Source organism: Ciconia boyciana, chromosome 2 (genome assembly GCF_034638445.1).
Source record: "Ciconia boyciana chromosome 2, ASM3463844v1, whole genome shotgun sequence".
In the NCBI taxonomy this organism is placed as follows: domain Eukaryota; kingdom Metazoa; phylum Chordata; class Aves; order Ciconiiformes; family Ciconiidae; genus Ciconia; species Ciconia boyciana.
Window position 1 is genome coordinate 66,005,515 of NC_132935.1, and position 24,195 is coordinate 66,029,709.

A 24,195-nucleotide genomic window follows, 5' to 3' on the forward strand; every position below is an offset into this window, starting at 1 on the left:
AAGAGGCTCTACTGAACTCACCGTTAAAGCCTGCTCAGCTTTTCAGAAAGGTGAATGCCTTCAGAGTAAAGTTTGTCAGCCACCTCTGTGTAAATAGTATTACGCCAATGACTCGTGTAAAAACAGAAACATCTTCCTATGATTTTGCTTCTTATTTTGTTATTTTGTTTTCTAAAAGCAAAACAAGAGAACAATGCTTTCCTCCATGCTTTAAGCCAACAGAGAGGCACTCTCACAAAAACTACTGTGCAGAGTTAAAATTGCACCAATATGATTAGAAGAAAAATGGACCATTGTAACACATGTACGAAGCTAGCAAGCTGAAATACTAACCTGCGTGTTCAATAACTTTCCCCTCTCTGAAGGGAATAACAAAGTCTCAGAGGCAAAACATTTTGGAAAAAAAATACAAAAACAATTGTTTACCCAGATGCCCAGAGAGATGACATTTTAATTGTTTATTTTCAGGCAACTGTTCAGTCTGTGTTTAAAATGTCTAAATTGGCATTCAAATTGCACTGACCACTGTGAGGGGAAAAACAACAAAAAACAAACCCTGAAGAGCTACTGATATTAATGAATGGCAGAGGCCAATTTCACGTTGCCCCACAGGTGGCATATGAAGGTCCTCTAAAGCAAGAAGCAAGCTACAAGGAAATAGAGGATGCATTGTTCCACTCAGAAGCAATAATATCAGAATGCTTATGCAGTCATGAGATAAATGCACTTTAATGAGCACATATTTTAAACCTGATTAGAGCATCTGATCTCACTGGGGCTTCTAGATAGTGTAAAGGCTGTCACTCAGAGCGCGACCTCAGTGAGTTCTGGCTACCAGGCCACTGAGTAGTTTGTTATACCAGTTCCACTGCCACCTTCAGATACTGGTGCCCTCCTCTGGAGCACTCTTATACTCTAACGCAGCCCAGACTGTATCATGCAAATGTGAATACTTACATATGTGATCTTATTAGTGTTTATCCAAACTTTGGTAAAGTGATGTGGCTAGTTTCTAACATGTCTTGGTGATTCCATATGCAACAAGTACAGGTAAAATGTTTTTGGTTTTTTTTTCCTATATATCAAGAATTTAACACACTCCCAACTTTCAGAAATAGTCACCTCAAGTTAACTATTGCTGCTTACCACCATGAGCCAGTGGCAAGACAGACCTTGAGAGCCCAAGGAAATGACTCACATCTCACACTTAGTGCTTCTTCAGTCCCAGGTGACACCTGATTCATCAGCAAATACACACTATTACTCACCTGGAAATAGGGGAGTTTTTCAAGTAGTGAAACACTATTTCCTGTAGAGCTAATTGCTTCCATTTACGTACACCATAAAAAAAAAGACTGTGATCAGAAAGCATTTACCAAAAGTGTCTTCAGATGTCCAATATGATAAGATACATGCTCCAATATATAAATGTTTCATAAGGCTGTTCTCATACCTTTTGAAAAGCATGAACAGATAATCTAATCACTGAATAAGAAAGATGCCATCTGCACTATACACAATCCTGTTCTTCAGGAGCACTTTTTGTTTTGCTGTTTTGGTTTTTTTAAATGAAACAGTTTACAGGGACAGTATTATTTTATATATTTGGAAAATAGTAGCTAGAACTGTTTAAAGTCAAACAAAGAAACCAAACCTGAGAAAGACTAGGCAATAGAAATTTCCAACTGACTGTAAAAATAATGTCCATCTTCTCTACTACCAATGTAAAGAAATATCAGAAATGATGACAATGAAAGACTCATGTGCATGTACGGGCAGGAGAAATGATAATACCAGAAATACAACCACACCTGTGAGCAGCCACCTTATCACTCAGTGAGCCAAAAAACAAATAGAAACTGACATTTAAAAATATGATTCAGTTTACCAGAGTTTGATTCATTAATGTGGTTTTAGTAAAAACCCTTCACACCTTCAGGAGAAGAAAAGTATCATGGTGGGGAGAGGCAGGAACAAAGACATATCTGTATCATGTTGAAATTCAAGAGCTATATGTTAAAAAAAAAGTGATTTAAATAAGTGCTACTTTTGCACCATTTATAGTCATCATCTGTGCAAGTCACAGGCTCTGTGGGAGAGAATGGAGCACTACCAGCAAGCACTTCTATTCACTGCCTGGGTCTGTCTCAAACTCCAGGCAGCAACACTTTTTCTTCTCTTCATCTTACACCTTTTCCTTCAGTGCCTAATTTTCAGATCTTTCCTCTTTTTTAGCTATTTAATGAAAAAAAACCCCTTTAGTTTAGCCAGCCAGCATTGCCTTTCCTCTGTGACCACTCAACACTAACTCTGTACTGTTAAGAGTTACTATATACAGGCTGGTATCAATTTGTCAAGTCTTTGTGGAGTTGTGACCAGCGTCCATCTTTCTAGCAAGGTTTCAAGCAAGCTAGAATCATCATCCAACTAGAAAGTGCACTTCATGCCTCTTCTGTCTTTTATGGGGATTTGTCTTGAAAGAAAAAGGCATTATCTCCAGTATTTTTCAGTCGATTATCCCAAAGTGCAGTACTTTATTGAAGTATAAAAGACTGTCAAAGGTAGGGTACATTCTGTGCTCAACAGAAACCTCTGTGTCTACTGTGAAGGGGCGATAATGCATTGGTAAAGTGAGCGCCATACTTAATACATAGCATTTCAAATGCTTAGCTGTTATTATCTTTTTATTAAAGGCAGATGACAGAACAGTTTTAACAGTAATTGTTCTCCATGGATAGAAGGTGAGTGGGAACAGCCTGCTTGGATTTACCAAGGGCAAATGGTATCTGACCAACCTGATAGCCTCCTGTGATAAAATGACTGGTTCTGTGGAGGAGGGGAAAAGCACGACGTCATATACCCTGACTTTAGCGTGGTCTGTGACACAGCCTCCCACAGTCTGCCACTCTACCCTTACAGTCAAACTGAGACGATAAGGTTTGGGTAGGTGAAATACGAGAAGTAGATAATTGGTTGGCCCACCAGGCTCAGAGGATTGTGATCAATGGCACAAAGTCCAACTGGCAGTCAGTCAGCAGCCACATCCCTCAGGGATCAACACTAAGGCCAACATAATTTAATGTCTTTATTAAAGACCCAGATAATAGCAAACTGGGGGACTGGTCACTACACTGAAAGGCAGAGCTGCTATTCAGAGGGACCTTGACAGGCTACAGAAGCAGACTGACAAGAATCTCATGAAGTTCAATAAAGGCAAATGCAATGCCCTGCATCTGAAATGGGATAACCCCATTCACTAGGATCGGCTGGGGGCCAACTGGCCAGAACATAGCTTTGCAAAAAAGGTTCTGTTTATTTTTTTGCACCCATTTAAGTTAAGTGACTGTAAATGATTGTATTGCAGATGTTTGGAACTGATAAGCAGCTCCTGAAGTACATGGCAAAGAAAGACACTATTAGCAAAAAGGCTTAACCCCAGTTCTCCTAAACTTGGGCATTTGAGAGAAAAGACGCACATGAGTCCCTATATAGCAACAAGAAAGGAGTTTGGAAGAACAGATATGTACTTAGAGTTCTGCTGACAAATTTTCTCCCCTTGTTCTGCTTTGATTCTTCTATAAACTTTAAAGATACTTTGCTTGGAGTTAATACTGTCACCAGAGATGACAGCCTCCCAAGGGAAAAGCTGTGGCTAATACATCAGTTTAAAACCACTTGAACAGTCACAGCTGGTCACAAAGAGTTACAGAAAAAGAGTAGTCTGAGCAATGAAGAACTCAGGACTGATTTCTCCCCAGAGGGAAAGGCTTCTGGCCTCAAAACCAAAATGAGTGGCCTGTATGAGAAACTACAAAAAAGCTCAGATACTACAGTGTCTCAAACACAGGCAAAAAAAATGCAGTCAGAGAGTACTTTAGAATTATATCCCATCAAAAATGTCAAGAGACTTTACAATGCCAGGAACAAAAAAATCAATGTACACAGCTTTTACAGTGCTGATGTCAGTAGGTTTGGTTTTGGTTTGGGTTTTTTTTTTGTAAGTCATCCATAGCAAGAAAAAAAAAAATTAAAAATCAATTGCCATGAGTGAATAGATGAAGTGAATTTTGCAAGGTTGACAAATTATCACACTATCCACATGACAGTAGCAATGTTGGCTACTGAAGAGCTCAGGTAAATAGCCAGGAGTTGATATCATGTTATAACGCACTTCTCAGTGATTAACAAATAACATCCTTGGATTCAGCTAAAACAACGTTACAAAAATCCAAGAAACTAACGACTAAATAGGCTTGATAGATATTTATGCCACTTTTATAAAAGGACTGTGGTAGTAGTTACTTATCAAAATTTATTTTTGCACAACTTTTATGTACACTCACATAATTATATAATTAATACAAGAACCTCACTGAAATGAAGTTCTACATAGTCCACAATGAGCAAATCATACAGCCTAATAAGCTCATGTTACCTTCCCACTGCAATAATTATTCACCCCCCCCACTCCTCCCAATCTTCCAAGTATTTGCAGACACAAAGTAGCTTTGTAACAGAGAAATTAGTTAAAAGCTGTAGGACTTCATGACAGTTCAACAGCTCATTTTCATCAGTATATAAAAGGTCCCCAGCTCAAAGCCCTAGTGTATGTTATACTTGGTTTGATTTAAAGGAAAGGTTGCTCACTTAAGTAGAACCTTTTTCAATACATAAGCTCCATCTCAAGGCTAGACACATGACTTTTCCAAAGTAACATTCCTTGAAAATAAATCCTAAGAAAAAACAAATCCTCCAATAACCTCTGTGCAAAATTAGAGGTAAACACAGTTACTAGAGGAGACACAGCTCAAGGCAAACTTCTCCTTGTATTATCAACACCCAATCTATCCCTGAGTCACAACGGGCTTTTTGTTTGTTTGCCACACAACCTTCCTCTCCCTGAAGGAAGATACACATGCAAAACATACTGATTACACGTGGAAACCTTTATATCTACAGGTATGGAGAGGATGAGGTAGAAGGGGAAAACTGGGTTTCATCTCCTGTCCGCAAGACTAGGCTGTGGAGAGACTCCAACTCTTCAAACTGCGCTGCTATTGTTTTTCCCAAGGTTTTGCTCACACATAGCCCACAGCAAATCCCATTACATTAATGTGCAAAATCTATGTTAATGGCCTGCTTGGCTGGCAATTTTAAGTGCACAGACGTCATGCAGTTAAAGACTGCATTTCCCTCAGCAACTGTTACTTAGTAACCCTCTGCACATAAATAGAATTTTACATTACTGCATATGTGTTGTGAAGGCTAAAATCCATGCCTCACTTCTACAGGCAAGCAGGAACTGAAGGAGTCACGCGGGAAACTGAAAATCAAACTTGCACCAGCTATGTTCAACTGCTTCCCTAGGCAGAGAATTTAACTGGAGAGAGAAAACCTATGCATGAACAAAGAGGTATTTCCACTGCTATTCTCTTGCTGGTATTTCATCATGAAGCAGGTACAACTTCAAAGAAGTTAGATCTCAGCCAGATTTTCTGGTATTATTCATATAGTGTGCAGTGCAGACTTCAGACATAAGCACAACAGACTATGCAAAGCTCTTCACCTTCTCTCCTAAAGGTAGCATAATCCATTGACTACATAACTTCCAGGTAGAATTGGTACCGACAGATCCACAGTCAAAACATTACTAAAAAAAGCTGTGCAAAACAAATCCAGGGCTGAAGAAAACAGGCGGAGCATGACGGATGCAAAAAAAAAAAGATGGAAGAAAAAAAAAAAAAAGGGCAGATTAGAGTTCATAAACTCTAAATACAAAAACTTAAATAGTTGTATTGTATTACCTTACATATTTGATCCTTCCTATATACAGGCTACTTGTGAATTGACTGACAGCCTATTCAAGCCGCTTGAATAACTATCAACATGGGACTTCATAATCACTTTAGACCAAGAGACTGTCTTTTCAGCATTGAACAAAATAGTTGGCCTATTGGAAATACCTAGGCATCTTTTTAATTCAATTCCCTACCATTGCAAAGGACATACTCTCATTACTCTGCTTTGTCCAATCCTTTGCCTCTAGCACCCCACAATTTTATCTCCTAAAATGATTTATTGTAACAAAAGTGGATTGTCTTGACACAAAAGCAACTGATTGAGTTACACATATTACATTTCACGAAGATGTTAATACGAAGAGGTTAGACGTAAACTATAGTTGCAGTTATTATACTGAGTGACTAAGTATAAGCACATAGATAAGCAAACACTTTTCGTTTGCAATTCTATTAGCAAATTTATGAGCCTTTAGAAAAACAGTCTAGCACATCTTCTTAAGTGCAGCATTCAAATAATCATTTCCCATTTCTTCCTAAGAATTAAAAATAATAATCCTAAAAAAAGGATTCTGGAAACCCTAGTGAACCAAAATACTCTCCCCGCAAAATCCCACCCCCCCTCTCAGCTCTTCTCCTGTAATAGGTAACGCAACAGATACAAGTTCTCTTTGCAAAATCCCAGAGAACCAATTGTCAAAATACGGGTTCCTACTTAAAGTTTTTTCTTCCATTGCAACCATACCTCAATACTAACAATGTCGTAACAAGCAAGATGTCCTAACTCAGACCATGAAGTCTTTACTCCTGTTAAGCATCAGGCAATTTTTTCTTTTATGAAAACAAAAACCAGCCAGGAACCATTTCAAGGTTTGAAACTAACCACGTTAAATCGTGACTAAGAGAAGTCCAGATGCTCAGAGATGTCCCTGAAGTCCTCATTTTGTTAAAGCCACAAGACCCAACTTGGAAGCACAGCAGCAGAATTGAGAACTCAGCAGGAGAGTTGGCCAAGTCTTACTCAGTGATTGGGACAATTAGCTGGCCATCTGGCTCTGCATGGAAGAAAGCAGCTCTGCACCTGCTCTGCCAGCCCACGGTTCATAGCCTAATTGGTCAAAGCAGGCTGCTCAGGGCAAAAAACAGAAGAACTTGTCAACTGCTGAGACCAGTGCTCAGAAGCTGGTATCGAAGCCAAGCCCTCCCTGCTCCTGGTGGAGCCATCTCCCTTGTGGGCTCCATGTAAGACATGTTTGGAGAGTCTCCTGTCCCTTATATACAGCAGCAGCAGGCCAAATTAGAAGTGATCAAAGACACACAATGTAGTTGATACAAAGTCTATGTGTCAAGCCCTGTAAGCTTCCAAAATATCACAAATCTTTTATTCTCCCATAATCAGGTGACTCAACAGCTGCAATACAGTGTTATTACAGCATTAACTGAATTATGCTATTGCATTATAAACTCTCTCTGCAAAATCCCAGAGTTGAATCTGATGCCTGAGAGATCTTGGCATCCACTGACAGGGAGCTTTTGGACTCCTTTCCCCCAAGCTCCATAGAACTTTCATTTTTAGATGTTTTTAATCAATCCTTATAGGGCCTATATAAGACCAGACACCAGAGGAAAGGAAAAGGGTGCAAGAGGCAGAAGAGGTATATCAAAGAAATTCCAGAATGGGGTTATGTTCCCTCTCCTCCCAAGAGGATCGCAGGAAAAGAAAACACAAAGCTCTTAAGTCAAGAGGAACAAGAGGAAACAATGTCAAAGCTTAATTTTAAATAGGTATTTCACCTACTTTTTCTACTTACCACTACCCTTACTTATAAGGCAAGAAATTAGCTGAAGGAAATATAAAGAAAAAACTCCTCTTAAGAATTATATTTTCTTGAAATATTGAATTGTAGGAAAAAAATCAACATTAAAAGTAATTTGTCAGGTAATGAATCTGCAAGAATCCTAAGGCTAAATGTTGCAGATCCACATTCTCAGCACCTACAAATCAACATGCTTCATTTAAGTCAATCTGAATGTAATGGATTACAGTGGTTCAGATCCATCTCAAATGAAATATATTACATAAGTTTTCTCTGAACACAGATATGATTCTGGAAGAAACTGAAGATTAGCACCATATCGTAGGACAGGACCTCCTTCTATCAGCAAGTATCCTGCAGCATAAGACAAGTTATTTCTTTCAGCTGAAAAAACTAAGTTTTAGTCTTCATTATGTACAGCTTTTGACCTAGAATCTCATCTCATGTGACTGAGCTCCAGAAGTAGCATTGATTGTCCCAAACATACTGAGTTTTCTGTGTAGCAGTGTACCAAAGACAAAACAGTTGTTACTTTATGCAGTGGGTCTCACCTACTGTGAGCTCTGAATCCTTTCCTAGAACACTAAGATATATTTATCTATAGTAGTACTATATATTTGTTAAATATGTTAAAGATATTTAATTTTTTTAATCAATACATAGTAGTAGTAGTAAGTATTGAAGTATCTTTAATATATTTTATGAGATATAAACATTCCTGAACTGTTGCAGGCACTGACTTGAGATTCTCAGAGTCTCACATTCACCAACCTTTCATCTGCTAAGTCTCAAAAAACCAGAATTGTCTGGAATTTCAGACGTTGGGTTAAAAAAAAAAAAAAAGAAGATAAAAAAAGACAGTAAAGACAGTGATTATTCAGGCTTTATCACTGTGCACCATAAGGCAAGTTTCATCTGCAGTAGAAAGCTCTGGCTCAATGTTAAGAAAACATTTAGCCTGTAGTTCACAGGGAAGCTCAGAATGGATAGCTAGGACTCCCCAGGGTGGAAGGCTACTGCTCTTGCCTTTTGAAACTCATATAGTGAGCACATTTGCAGCCATACAGGAATATAAGCAGAGTATCTATACTTGAATATACACTTGCATTTATGTATATATGGTTTTTTAAACATACACTTGTACTTTTTAATATATGGGTGTGTGCATACATATATATATATATACATGCACACAAGGAATTAAAGTGGGATTTAAAGTTTTTGCACACAGTTCCACTTCACATTGACAAATTTTAGCCATGTTTCCCCAGAAGAATGCAACAGCAATTCTTCCCGTTTCTGCATAAAACAAATTCTTTAACAGCTACAAGGTATAAATGCAAAAAAGCAACACAACTTTATGACAAAACAGTATATAAATGACAATGATAGCTGTCATAAAAATACCAGGAGACAGTTTTGATGATTGTCTACTTTCAAATATCAGCAAAGGCACTACTGGATTGCTTTGTAAAGCAACATACTGTGGTAAGCTGGGATAGCTGCCGAAAGTCATATATCAGCATAAAGAGGGCAAGCTGACTGAAGAAAAAAACATGTTTCAAGTGGGTATGTGTTGTCAGAAAAGTGCAAATTTTCTCTCTTTTTTTCTAAGGTGTTCCCACCTTCCTGATCAGATTGCCTGTTAGCTGGCCATCTCTTCACTGTTTCTGAGCATGCAACTGCATTGTTAGCAATCAAGTATTATTTCTAATGCCTCAGAAAAATCAAAACACAGCACTGAACTTAGACTGCACCAAAGATGGAGATGTTGGCAGAAAGTAGCGTGCAGAAAGAAACTGGGTATAAGAAGGAGTAGAAGGAAGATAAAGGGAGGAAGGAAGAGGGTGTGTGTGAAAGGCTGGGAAAATGTGCTAGACATATAAGTCAGTTATGACAACAAAACAAACAAACGAAAAAATCACTCAGATTTCAACGTAACAGTCTCGGATAGTACCTTTTAATTGAGATTAAATTCAATTTATGTATTGAGATTATTGGGATTTCCATAGCTCATCTGAAAATCTCAGCACTACCAGACAGTGAATCCAATCCTGAAGCTCTTACACAGAACTGGAATAACTGAGGACCCAAAACCAGTGACTACTGTTTTGATAATAAGTGACTTGTTTAAGGATAGATCTCATCGGTGAGAGACTTGCTAAGATTTCTGGCTCTTGGGTCTTTTCTGTGGCTTTTCAGCTGCACAGAGTTCATGAGGAAGCCAAAGGCCCTCATGCCTCCCTAAATTCATCTTTCAGTCCTAGCTAAGTCCAGCTACACCAACCTGAATGTCACTCTGTGGCAGTGTGACAAAAATGCAAGACTTCCATTATTGCCTCTTCTTGATTATAACTGATGCTCAGAAGTCTCCCTAATTATCCAGGGTAAGTGGTATGTATCTTGTGGCTTTCAGCTCTATGCAGATTTTGATATTTTTATGGCTACATCCACGGGATGCTGCACTAAAAGATCAGATTGTTTTTAAGAGTGAACCTTATCTCAGCAATCAAGAATAAAGTCATATTACTCTGCTTAAAAGTTTTTCAATTTCCTTTTGCAAAAACCTTCTTTTTTTTCTCCAGCAAATGCTACCTAAGTATTTCCATCAACTTAAAGCAGAGGGCATGAGAAAGTTAAGTAAAAAGGAAAAACATTCCGTGACATTTTAGCTCAAAGTGGAAAAATCAGTTTTTGAACTGTAGCCGCAGACAAGTTAAATTTACTCAGTATACAAATAACTGCAATTACGTAAGAAATTCTTCTTCAGCTTCTGAAGTGCAAAAAGAAGCTACTGTTAAAGCGATAGTTTGTATGGAAAAGTGCTGTTATCTTTTTCCTTCTGATGTCCATTTCACACTTGCTGAATTTACAAATGAGAGCAAGATTCAACTTGCCTTAGAAATGCGGCACTTCTCTTTTCTCATGGCAGAACATTTAGCATCGGACCTGAGCAGAGCTGGGGTTTTGGCTTTGTACTGATGCATAGTGTGAAACCATGTCTCGCAACTAGTTACACTGACCTAGCTGCAGTCAGTTACACTATCAGAAATAAAAGCGTGTGAAACTGAGAATTAAAATAAAACGTGTCTGCAGCACTCTTCTTCCCAACTACTGCCCAGGCACAAAGACAACAGAACTAGCATTAGGGGAAAACGATGAGGACAAACTTCAAAATGCACTTTTACTGGGGTTTAATACTTTAAAGTAAGTGCTACAGGACAGATTTATCAATCACTGTCTTAGATACTGGAGATTCTGCTGTGGTTTGACCCTGGGTACCCATAGGTAAAGCTTGGCAATCTCTCTAATATGGAGAATGCACTTCACCTTAACTGATTTTACAGATACAACTGCATTCTAAGGTAATACATTACTGCAAAAGTTTTGTTAGGCTCTTCTCAAATATAACTAATGGAAATTCTAGCTTGTTACTTTGACCTACCTCACCCACTTTCAGAGCAGGTGATACAACATATCGTCACATGCTGATGTATGACCACCACAACAGTAAAAGCACAAAAAGGTTTTGTGAAGAAAGAAGAAGATACTGCTCCCTTTCAGGATCTCCATGAACTTACTGCTTCCTCAAGATGGAAGATATAAACAGCTTCACCTTCATTTTTCTGGCATGAAGATGCTAAAGCAGTGAACAACATGTTCTCAGGCTGAAGTATGGGCTGACTCTTATTAGAAAGGCAATCTCAGCAACTGGAACAGTTCACAAAGAGTTCACAAAGAATGGGCAGTGCATTGCGCCCCTGTTCTTCCAACTCCTTGCTAATTTAACTGATACTGTCATTGAATTCATTTGACAGGACATTTATCTAGTTCTATATCAAAGCTAACAAGAAGGGAACTATAGGAAACTATACCACAACAGCATGGCATCTGAAGCACAAGACCTTGAAAAGTACAGAGTGTACTTCCCTCTTCTTCTAGTCAGTTCTGCAGGCTGAGGGTGGGAGAACAAAGCCCAAGACCCTACCTCCTCCCCAGCCAAAACCACAGCGACTGCGCCTCTTCCTTTTACACCCATGCAAGCTCAACCAGCTCAAGACCTAAATCAAGAAACACCAGTACTTAGCAGTTGTGTGCACAACAGAAGAACATGCTGTCAACTTATGTCATGTAACCTTTACCTACATATTCACTCACGTTTTCACTGAAACTGAGATCTAGTGACATTCTGCCGAGATTATACAATTCTGGCAACTCCTTAAACGCTAGCAGCAGGTGCTGTGGCACTGACCAGAACTTGCTCCTCACTCGCATCTGCCTTGCCTCCCACCTTTAACTCTTCCACCAGTTTCTCTGCACAGAAGCCTCGCTACAGCTTCAGTGGCCTTCACATACACACAATAAAGGGCAACAGGGAAGTGTAAAAGTACCGGCTCTGATCCAGAAACAATTTATCTTCCACATATACTTATGATGAGCTTAGCGTATTTTAGACACTAGAAAGATTAAATATTGTAACTACAATTGAGTCTATTAAGTTCAGCACCTGAAGAGTTTAATGAACAGTCAACTATTCAAACACATAACTTGGGTTTAGACACATTAATTGTTCCCTTTATAGCAGAGCTACTTGCCTACTTAAACATTAGACATAGACTTCTAATACCATATTGAATGATGGTCTTAAGGTTAATTTTTGAGGACAGATGTCACAGCTACGGCATACTTGGCATTCTCAGAGGCTTCAAACAGTACAGTCATTTCTGTATCGCTATGATATCATCTCACTAGCTGAAGCACAGTAGTGCCTGAAGGCTCCACTCAAGGTCTCCAAGCACTACTATTAATACAGAATGACACTGCATCTGTCCCAACAAACAATCCAGTTAGACAGTACAAAGGTTAAGAAATGAAATAGGAGAATAGAGCAAGCACAAAAGGATTTGCTCAAGGCCAAATCTGAGTTGATGGCAGAATTTGAAGAAAACAGACGTCTATCAAATTGAACTGGTCTTGCTTAACCTGACTGCCCAGAACTTCCCTTCACACCCTGGAAAGGGATTTGTCTCTTCCAAAAACAGCACTTCCTTGTACCAGGCACCGGCTTAACCAGGCACTGGCTGGTCACGAGAATTTCTGCAGCGTGTAACCTGTAACACTGGTTGGTGAAAATGCTCATTAAATCTGTCACAGAAAACGCTGGCACTCTCAACATTTTAAAGGTTTTCTCTATTTTCCCTTTGCCTTCAGAAAGATATTGGCTTGAGAGGGAGTGTTTTAATCAATATATCAAATTACAACAAATACACCACTATAGCCCCTGTGCTCTTTATTGCTTTACAGCAAAAGGCAAAACTTTGACAAAACACACAATTGTACTAGAAAATAAAAACAGTGCTATACAACTTTGCTAGGGGAAAAAAGTGAAAAGGCTGCACTCTGATTAATTTATGTATGGTAATAAGACTATTTATTTAAACGTAATAAAATCATATGGTACATTTGATTTTTTTTTTGTTTGACTTTTTTGTTTGGGTGGGGTTTTTTTGTTTTTGGGGGGTTTTTTGTTTTGTTTTTCTTTTACAGAAAAGCATATCCCAGACTTTAAAATCCACATAATCTGTATGTCATGTATCTCTCAAACTGTAAGTATTAAAAAATAAACCTCTGTCTTACAAAAATAACACTTCAGAGCAATTAATAACGCAAATAAAATTACTTCATGTTGTGGGGGTTTTTTGGTTTTTTGTTTTTTGGTTTTTTTTCTTTTCTTTTCTTGATACTTTATGATGCATACCAAGAGGAAGCACCTGGTAAAAACCACACATATGGCTCAGGTCTGTAAGCAGTGTCAGCCATGAGAGGTAGGGCATCGATGAGATCAGTGTGAAAACCCTTTGGCTTGCAGATCACTGAGCGTCTGTGAGGTGAACAATGCAACTAATGTACAGAGCCAGCCATCTTCAGAATTTCACCTCCCTCTCATCAGGGAGAGACAGAAAACTTTCTGCCAATGTTATCAGAAGTAAGGCTGTGCAGAGTGCAAATTTCTGAACATTAGCAAGACAACTGGGGGAAAAAGGGAAGAGAAAACAGAATCTCCTCAGAAGCAGTACAGAAACCATCCAATTTATTGATACATGCTTACCATAGCAATTTAGCTTGAACTAATTATGCTGAGTTCTCCTTAAACACTAAGAACAAGTTAGTTTATTAAAACTATCAAATCAACCACTGCAAAACACATTATAGAATCTAGGTACACACATAGGGCAATCAAAGGCAAGTTTTTTCATAAGTTTACTACACAGCAAGACTTGGTCACTGTTAACAGATAGCTTTTAGTTCAAACAAAACATTAAATTGTAGACTGAGTGCCTTATCATCACTACATCTGTTTTCAATTTTGGCCTGTGAGAAAGCAATATACTGTGGCAATTTACATTTCCTAAAGTTTTTCAGAGTTAGATATCAGAGGTAGCAACTGGTTTTGGTTCCTTAGCGTTTATTTACAGCACACCCCAAGTAGGTCAAGGACATGAAACAGGTAGATGATCCAGTATTTTCAACAATCTAACACATTCCAGGCCTAAGTTTCTTATGCAAGCCCTTGACATAGCAGTGCAGTGGGTTTTGATCGTTTATTATAGCTCACAAGTTTGGTGTCCAGGTCCCCACAGTACTATGTAACCTGAGACACATGGAAACCAGGCTCCGTGGACTTGGTGTATGTAGTAGATGCTGTGGAATAGATGGGACAATGACTGAAACCTTCCTTCCAACCCCATCTTCCCAAACAATCAAAGAAGTTAAGGGATAGTTTTGACAGGTACCAAGAAGGTTCAATGATTTTGGGATGGCAATATACATGCTATGCAGAATTCTCTGAGGGAGAGAATCAAAATGGAGAGTAGCAGAGAACTGCGCTATTGTAATACTTACAGGCAGCTTTAGTCATTACAAAAGAGCACGTAGCACTTCGTAGCTTAATGGTGCCAAATTAACACAGATCAACTACAACTCTGAACAAGGACCAATAAAACTTCAGTTGTCGACTCTTTCTACTCTTCTACATTTAGCTCTCTGAGAACTTAAAGAAACTCAGGGCATGAAGGACAGCCCATTCTGTTGTTATTGTTGTTCTTAAATATATTTATGTAAGTTTAAACCCAAGTATTAATACTAAGAACAAAGTTAAACAAATAAATACTTACTCATTTACTAATGCATTAAGGAGACTGCAAAGTCTAATATCATCCAACGTCAAAAGAAAGACGATAAATTGATGGGTTCATTAAATAGTTTTTATGTATCTTACAAAACTATTAAAAAATGCAGGTCCATTAAATACAAGAGAAAGAAATCTAATGGAAATGAGATGGAGTATGTTATTGCTTTGAGTAAAATGTGAGGGTTTTGTAAATATTTTCGGCATTATTTAGGTCAAATAGACCAAATACTTTTCAAAGCATCCAATTAATTTCACAGTATCTCATTATTTATTAAATAATCACGGTAGCTTGGCTTATTTATAAATCAAGAGAAGAACAATATTTTGAAAGAAGTATCACAGCATGGGAAGCTATCTTGCTGTCTTTTGCATATTTCCCAATTTGAAAGCAACTTGGTGTCATGTTAGACATTTGATGAAATAATTGCTTTCCAGATCTCTATTTCTAATTTTGTAATTCAAATACCCAAATTTACTGAAAGTAAAGCAGAGCTAAATGCCAACTCAAAAAAACCAACCAAACAAAAAACCCCCAAAACCCCCATAGTAATTCCTGTATTACAGGGCATTTATTGGACAACCAAGAGTTACAATCGCTACAGTTTGGTAACAGTCTCTCTAATGTCACTATACATAAAATAGCTGTCTGGAGAACTGGTCTATCAGTTCAGGAGACAGTACAGTGTTTGTACAGCAAATCTGACATCACAGGTTCAAAGCAGCTGCCTAAAATGATGTTGTTCTTTGGTATTGTATTTTTGGGAAAGGAACTATAGTAAACAGCCTGAAGTTACAAGTAACGAATTTTAGAAAGACCCTTAATGAGATGTTGGCCTCTTTCATTGCAGTTCTAAGAGCAAGGAAAGGCAGTTCAGCACTTCCACTGTAGTCTCTGCAAGCCTTCAGCAATTGTCTCCCATAGCACACTAGACGACTGGTGGGAAAACAGTTCTAATTTACAGGTATATTGAATGACAAAAAAAAAAAAAAGCTACTTCAGCTTTAAAAAAAAAAAAAAAAAAAGAAAAAATTATGACATATGGTTACCACTGCCAGTAAGAACTTTAATGCTGCCTGTAAGAATTGAATCAAGATTGACCAGTTATGTGGAATACATAGTAGCACCTTAACCATGTTATTTCCTGATTTTAAATCTGTGCCCTTACCATTTCTTGTGAAATGATTACTGTCTTACGTGCATAAAGGGAGATTTTGATCAAGCATTGCTTATTTTAAAGTTTAGGGGTTTGGTGTTTTGGTTTTTTGTCACTCTAGAAGGATGAGTGATGGACAGAAGATATTACTACAGAAATAAGTTCCCCCTTCAAAAATTTTTTAGGTAAATGAATATTATTTTGATTGCAGAATCAAGTATTCTCCATGAACTAATTAGGAAAAAGAAGGAATTAAAAAAAAATGCAGCAATCCATTTCCTTACAGACCTGTCTTACACACTAAGTGCAATACTCATGGCCACCTGACTCTTGCTCACCACTGCAAACTTGCACCTATTGCATCGGCTGCTACAGTTTGAAGAATCTTTTCCTTTTTAAGGCCCCATGTGCCCGACAACTCACTCACCTGCCACCTAGATGCATCAGACACAGGTGATCCCACAGCGGGATAAAAGTTATGATGTGTTTTTCTAACCAAATTTTGTCCTCAAGGACCAAAGCAGGGGATACGTGGTGCACAACAGCCTATCGAGCTCTGTATACCTGCCATATCACACCTGCAGGATTTCACACCCTTGGTCAGAACGGATCAAAGTATTTGGCTAAATACATCTGTTTGGTGCATTTGACTTTGCTGGATCTGCACAAAGGAGTTTTCCAGAGGGGAAGTCTACAAGACCAGTCACTACAAGACCACAACTTGGGACTCATACTATTGTCTATACTGAAATTGAAACTTTGGGCCACAAAACCATTTTAGAAAATACTGCACAAACACATATGTAGCCAGTTGTCCTCTCTTCCTGCTGTTTTCTCCCTATTCTTTCCAGCATGCTTATGCATTTTCCTAAAGGAGATGGCAAAAAACTAATAACTGTATGAATTCTAGTTCATATACCTTTTAGGGATAGCTGCTTATCTGCCACAGCAATGCAAAATACCCACATTCCTCCAGATGAAGCACAGAACTACCTGTTTACATCATCTGTCCAATGCAAAGGGCAATAGCTTTATACAGTGTGGGCTCAGGCTGTAAACTGTTATTTTTGGGTGGGGATGGGTGGAGGAAGTTAGCAATAGCTAGCAACAAGCAGCATCTTTTTTTTTATATATATAGAAAGATGTCTTTTTTAAAATATGTGTGAATTATCTTCCGGTACAATGTAGAAAAACAAATAAACAAGATATTATCACAAGGCAAACAGAATACCACACTACATGCAAAACACACAACAGTGTCAGCAGAGGCTTAGAAAGCAAATACTAACTTTTAATGAATATTTTGACAGTTCTCATCTTTTTTTTCTGGGGAGGAGATTTTTAAAGCTGTATCTCCTCAGACTGATAATCTTTTCCTTTAGAATTTTTTTCTTTTACGTGTTTCTATGTAGAATGTTTCTTATGGATAAAGCCAATGACTGCCCAAATGGAAAGCTGTCAACATGCAGAACATAATTCAGCTCACTAGCTCTTAAAAAATTTCTGCAATATCATGCTTCTAAGGCTCATTTCATTCATTTCCACCATGACTGAGAAGCTTTTTATCAGCTATGGATCTGACGCAGGAAAACATCACATCTCTCATTAAATCCAGCACAGCAAAATCCTGGTTTGGCCACATCTCATAGGACACTCTTTAAAAGAAGGTGGTCATTTTATAGTGACAACTACAAAATAGTAATGGTGAAAGTGATCTGGTAAACAACCTAATGTAAAAAAAATATATATATATATTTCATAACATACACATTTCTGAAGTGGCCTTGCCTTTTCAATTTTCTACACTTACCTTGGTTGACTTCTCAGCGCTATGTTCTCGTTTTCCTACATGGTTCCCCATGACGGATCACCAGAACTTCAAATTCTGAAAAAAATAAAACCAAAACAGCATTTTTAAAACCAATACATTTGTACTGACATACAAATTAAATTTTTCATCTGACATGGAACAAAGAGATAGTTCTCATACAATAAGCATTTTTACAGTCCGAGGTAAGATCTGTGAAAGATCCTAAGAAAAAAAAAAAGCTTATCTGGTTTATTTTGCAAATTTAAGCAATACCAGAAAGCTTCCCTGCTTCTAAAAAGACATAAACAGAGGAGGAAAAATAAAGCGTTTACTGTGAAATTTGCACATAAAACAAGACTAGATTAGAAATTACGTAGGGGCCCTGTCTTTCAGTATCACATTTACAATACCAAAACAGTGTAATAGGTATCAAATGATCTATAACTACAAACTTAGATAAAATATCAAGTGAGTTCTTTTGAATTCACATTTGCCATCATATAAACAGCAATTACTGAAAAAAAGCACCACACTAAACTGCTAACAATTTGCTGTGGAGGTGAGAATGGATATGTTCTTTACGGCCCACACTTTCATAACAAGCACATAAGAAAGGAATGCCAACTCCTTGTATTTTCTGGCTCATCCTGTTGTATCTCAGCTTTAACAGAGCTTACGTAGGTTAAGCCACAACACTCAAATATCAGCTTTTAGAGTATGCTTGTGGTTACATTACATATTTCTTCTCATAGAAGTATGTGTTTGTATAGGATCTTATACATAGCTGCTGCCTTCAGCCAATTTAAATGCAGTGCAAGGTAGCATTTAGAGTTCTGAAACTTAAAACTACATGCAAAAGAAGTTTCAAGTGGACTTTTTCCTCTCAGAGTTATGAGCTGAACTTTCAGTAATAAAGTTAAATTTCTGGTGCTAACAGTAACACTTCATTATTCTGCAATAAACAGAGGTATATACTGTAAAACCTCAGCATCAGAAATCCTGGCACAATGCTCTCGCTATCAGAGAGCTAAGTTAATTTCACTAAGCATAATCTTATGAAAAGGCTTGGCAGAAAAGGACAACCAGACCTTTGCTGTGATAGAAAATGCATGAAATAAAACAATAGGCTATTAACCAGTTACACCCGGTAGAACATCCAAATACAGTTATAACCCCAGCTACACGCACTGATTTGTGTACTACAGGACCCTGAAGATAGACTTTAATTACTTCTGACTTTCCACCACAGAAATGTGTACTTTATCAAAAGCAATCTTGTCCTGTATCTCTACCGCAACTTGCGGAGAGACTGATAGATTTATTCCCCCCTGGCCTCCCCCCGACGATAAATTTTCAAATTAGTAAGGGTCTGCAAGTGCTCATTTGACTATTCACTGAATTCCATTCACTCTAAAAATCCAAGTGACACATATCACTGTGTCTGATTAATTTTTCCTTTGCAAGACCTTAGAAGTGGATATTTGTGAGGAATTATTTAAGAACATCCAAACTCAGTAAGCATACTCAAGGCAGAGTTTATTGGCAAACTGGAAACAGATTTTTTTTTTTTTTTTTTAAAACAGCACTCTCTATTGCATAAAAGATTAAAAGAAAAAACCCTATCCTTTCAAATTGTGAAATCGGCACAACCAATTCACATTTTTGTGAGATTATGAAAATTTTCAAGGAAAAATACAAATAAATTCATATACACTGGGTTTCAGAGCTGAACTACCTCAAACTAGTCTTTCCTCTACAAATTATGAGCAGCAGCTCACCTCTCACATCACCTACTTTACAACATAAGGAAAATAGAGCGGTATACAAAACTACAGGAAATGTCTACAGTGGAATATAAATGCATAAAGTTCCAAGTGTTACTCTTCCAGCCATTTATTGAAAGATAAAACTTGAATTTATTGAAAGATATCAAACTTGATCTGTAATACGCATACGGCTAAGTAAACAGATTATGGAGCCAAGGTGACACTTGCAAACCAGAACCCTGATCAGTGTCCTCCTGCCTCCCCTTTGTCTCCCTGGTGTCTTTGGAGTAATGCTCCAGGAACAACCACCCTGTACCCATGAAACGCTGAGCACAGCGGAGTCCCAGTCCTGCCGTGCCAAGGTAGAAAAAGATACCAGACACAGATGAGCTATGCCGTGAAGCTAAGCCAGATAAATGTTTCAAAATCATTTGTTGGCCAGTGAAAGAAAAGCAATAAAAATTTCCATGCCGCCACACTGTAGATACCTGAAAATGATAAGGCCAGTTTTCTGCTCAAATGTCTGCACAAAGCAAGCAAACAAAACGAAAATCAAGCAAATGGAGAACTGTATGAAACAGCTCATCAACACACTCCTGATTCCCATGTGCATAATTCCTCCAGCAAGATGCTAAAAGTTACACATGGAAGGGAATAAAAAAGAAAAAAGGGCTTGGAGAAATGGAAATGCACAATGCTATTCAAAGTTTAGGAGTGTGGTTTGAGAGTACACCTACACCTGGGCCGAGTGTTAAGTTTCTCTACAGGAACAGACTTAAAAGCTGAAAACTAATGGCCTTGATTAAGCCTGTAAATCTGCACTTCTGTTTCCTTTATTGTTTTGAATGTGTCAGAGGGACAGCATGTGGTCAAAATTCACATGACCGACCCCTTCTTATTCTCGCCTCATATCCAGAAACTAACACTAATACAACTAGATTTTACTTCATCTTTTTCATGCATAAATGAAGGCAGATATTTAAACTCAAGATAAGTTAGCTATAGGTACCTGCTATAAATTCCTTACGTAGAGGTAAAGCTACTTTTTAGCCAAAGGGACAAAAGCAACCAGCTGGATAGCAAAAATATCCTAAAAGTTACAGAATTCTTCACGCTACCTATTAAATGGATAAAACTGTAAGTAATCCTTTGGGGAAAAAAGGCTTCCAAAAAATCTGACATGAATTAGGAAAGGAAACGTATAGTGCCAACTGTTCTGTAGATATAGAAGCGAAAACATACATACACACAAGCCTCTAAACATTAAAATCATTTACAGCAACAAGAAGACCTAATTTTTCACTTTAGCCTCAAGCAGAAGTCTGCCTTACTTGATTGAAAACTGAGCACAGGGGTCATTTTCACTTCAGGATGCAAGTACATCATGAAGTGTTAAGACTTAAACACTGATTTTGTTTCTTACTGTCATGAGGGGACCACACTGCACAGGTTCTACCTGCGCCAATCTTTATGCAATGAGTTGAGTCACTGACTTCAACGGGATTACTCATTGTACGATCTTTGTAGGAACTTGCAGCCAACTATTCAAAAAATCTGAGCTAGAAAAAGTTCTGTATTTTCTTTTTAGTCACCTTCATAACATACAGGTTGCCAGACTAAGCAATGAAGCAGCAGCTTCTTGTGCCTATTAACAAATGCCAGTCAACTGATCAACATTCTTGTTTGCAGAGGAATCCGTACATGCTTTAGCACTGATAAACAGCCACGAGAACAGCCATGAAGCTCCAAAACATGCAAAAACAGAAGTACTGTAGAAATGCAGTAACCTTCTTTGAATACAATGTAAATCACATCTAACAATAAGCTGCCAAAATAGGCCTGAGCACAAGATTGAGCTTATGACCGCAACAGCATTTGCCCAAAACCTTCCTGGTGAAACCCTGCAAGTTTCGTAAATCCTGTGAGATGAAAGATTTTGCACGTGAGCTTGAGCCACAAAATGAGAGGGGACACTATGCAGGTCTGTACAGCACCAGCAGCACCAGCTCCCCTATAAAGCTCCCCACCAAGACAGTGGGTTTCAGCATATTAAAACCATCTGAGAGGCTCAGGAAGTGACAGGCCATACAAGCAAACTGATTTAATAGGAACTAAAAGTTGAAAACATTTCAGCTACCTAACAACTCTTTTGGGTGAAGCCTGTGAATTACAGCAGGAAGCTGTGAACCACCCCTCCAGATGCTGCCAGCAGAGTCACCCAGCCGCCTCAGCACTACGCCACAACCACATACCGAGCTGAATCAGCTCTGCTGCCAAGACCCGGGCACTTCCCAATCGATGACTGATACAGAAATAACTCCAGCTATCCAGGCTGCTTCAAGTAATTCCAAAAACAGCCCAAGGATTTTGTCTGGGGAAATACAATAAAGTGTCTCCTCCCATCAATTCACCTTCTTACGGAGTCAGTGTAACAGGTAACCTGATGGAAGCCTAGACCGAGCTGCTCTCCTGCTTTCTTCACAATAGGAAGCCATATTCCAACTAGCAACAACTACAGAGACACCACTGCCTTACCCAAGGACAGAAAATTCTCCTTGCTGTCTGCCAAACACAAAATAAAAATAAAAACCGAACAAATACAAAAAGGGATAGAAAACCTCAGTCCTACACATCACATTCATAAACAATACCTATAAAAATACACTTATGTTGGGATCATGGAACTTATTTCTCTTCATATGAACAGTTGATTAAAAATAGGGTTTTAGAAACATGTATCATCATACCATTTTTTTTAGCCCACTCTAGTCTGCCTGTTGAAATTAAATGGATATTTGTAGTTAAAAAAGAGGTTCTAATCATCTTTCCATACACACACACTGTCCTATAAAGAGGTTTACATTATGACTCAGAATTTTCACTGAAAGGCAGAAAAATGCTTCTCCAAACTTTTTGAATATACCAAGAAATGCAATGGTATCACTTTGTTCAGGTTATGCCATTTCAACTGCAAAATAGCATTTTCTTACTCACTCATGGGAGCCTGAGAAAAGTTCACCCCTTGTAATCATCAGACTCTAAAGAGTGTCCTTCCCCTGTAATATCTCACAGAACTTTATAATTTTTGTATATTCTAAATACAAACGATAAACTTCAGCCCAGGAGCTGGTTTACAGTGACAGCTCACCAACTGTAATTCAGGAGTTACAAGAGGCTGTAAGCCCAGGTACCTGGAGCACCTTTATCGAACATTAATGGTTACTTCATATTAAAATACATAAACTACCAAATGTAAATCACAGGATGCCACAAATGGATTGTTAAATATGATCCCTGAAGAGTAATTTAGTTATGTAAAATGAGGGTTCAATCTTACCTCTTCCCACACACTTAATTATGACTCAACAGAACTACACATAATAATAAAGGTATGCAAGTACTTACATATTTACAAGTATCAGAACATAACTATTACCTTGTCTAGGAATATGTATTCACCACAGACTGATGTTGTTGGATAATGGTGCGGAGCTACAACGTGAGATACGTTTACCAAGTGCTCCTGGCCTTACTCACGCATGGGAAGGGTAACCATAGAATATAAAAATATTTGAGGAATTTACTTAAAACTTCCTGCTAAATTAACAATTATTCTTATCCAAGTAAATATTACATTTTACTACTATATCCAGATCTTATTAGACAAAAAGTATAATTACTTTTAAGAAATGTTCGAGTTCTCTCTAATTTCAGTAGCCCTCTAATGTAGACTCTTAATTACAAACTTACCCAGCAAAATGACATGCAAAAGATTTTTTTTTTTTTTTTTTCCTAGGACCTGTCAGGTCCAGGTTACATAGCTTCCTGGGAAGCAAGCTGACACATGCCCAGCACTGGCTGCCAGCTAGATGGAAATCTTTGAGTGGGTTTTTTTTAGGCTCTCAGTGTGATACACATCTTTGGAAGGAAGCCCTTCACTTCAGCCTTCTTTCAAAACAGATCGAGACACTGGGCACGCCTCATCTGTTTCTTCAGAATTCTCTCATCGTGGTAACCTAGTACTTCAATGCACCAAGAAAGAAAACCTCCGGCGGGTGCAGCTGAGTGACCTGCAGCTAATTCCATCAGCAGCCACAGTCAGACGCTTCGGAGACAGATGCGAGCAACCACATAACAAAAGTAACCTGCCTCATGGGCAAACTCCTTCCTAAGAATCCTGCCCTCTTAATTCAAGTGTCAAATTATTTCATAAAATATAGTGCCTTATATCCCTTACAAGTTTCATCATTATTTAATGGAGATTTAATTTTTCATTATCCGTGAAAGTGTGCAATCCTTGCTAGATCAAACCTTATTTCACTTTTGACTTCCACAATGATATTTCTCTGAAGAACCCTTCCTGAAAGAAAAATACATTATTCCAGACACATTTCCGTCATGGATGATCAAAACCAAGATTTCAGTGGTGACCACAGTATTTAAATCAGAGAAGTCACCAGGAGTTTAGTACCAATAGGTGTATTTAATCATGCTTGTACAGTGCCTTGCATATCAGAGTCCTGCCCTTCCTAGACATTACAACAATTTCCATGTTTATAGACAACTGTACATACCTTAGCAAGGATCCTAGACCTAGAAAACCACCCCTCTGAGAGATGGGCCAAGTTCTGAAACACTATTTATCTGAGAAAGTACTC

General features: G+C 38.2%; 1 protein-coding gene across 1 annotated transcript in view; it reads right to left on the bottom strand.

Moving 5' to 3' along the window:
- Positions 1-24,195, bottom strand: part of MBP (myelin basic protein) — a 117,606-nt gene that overhangs the window by 71,291 nt on the left and 22,120 nt on the right. Inside the window, exon 2 of the mRNA XM_072852850.1 lies at positions 17,772-17,846. Within this exon, the coding sequence (XP_072708951.1) occupies positions 17,772-17,822 (51 nt within the window). The 5' untranslated portion in view covers positions 17,823-17,846. The remainder of the gene's footprint in view (positions 1-17,771; positions 17,847-24,195) is intronic.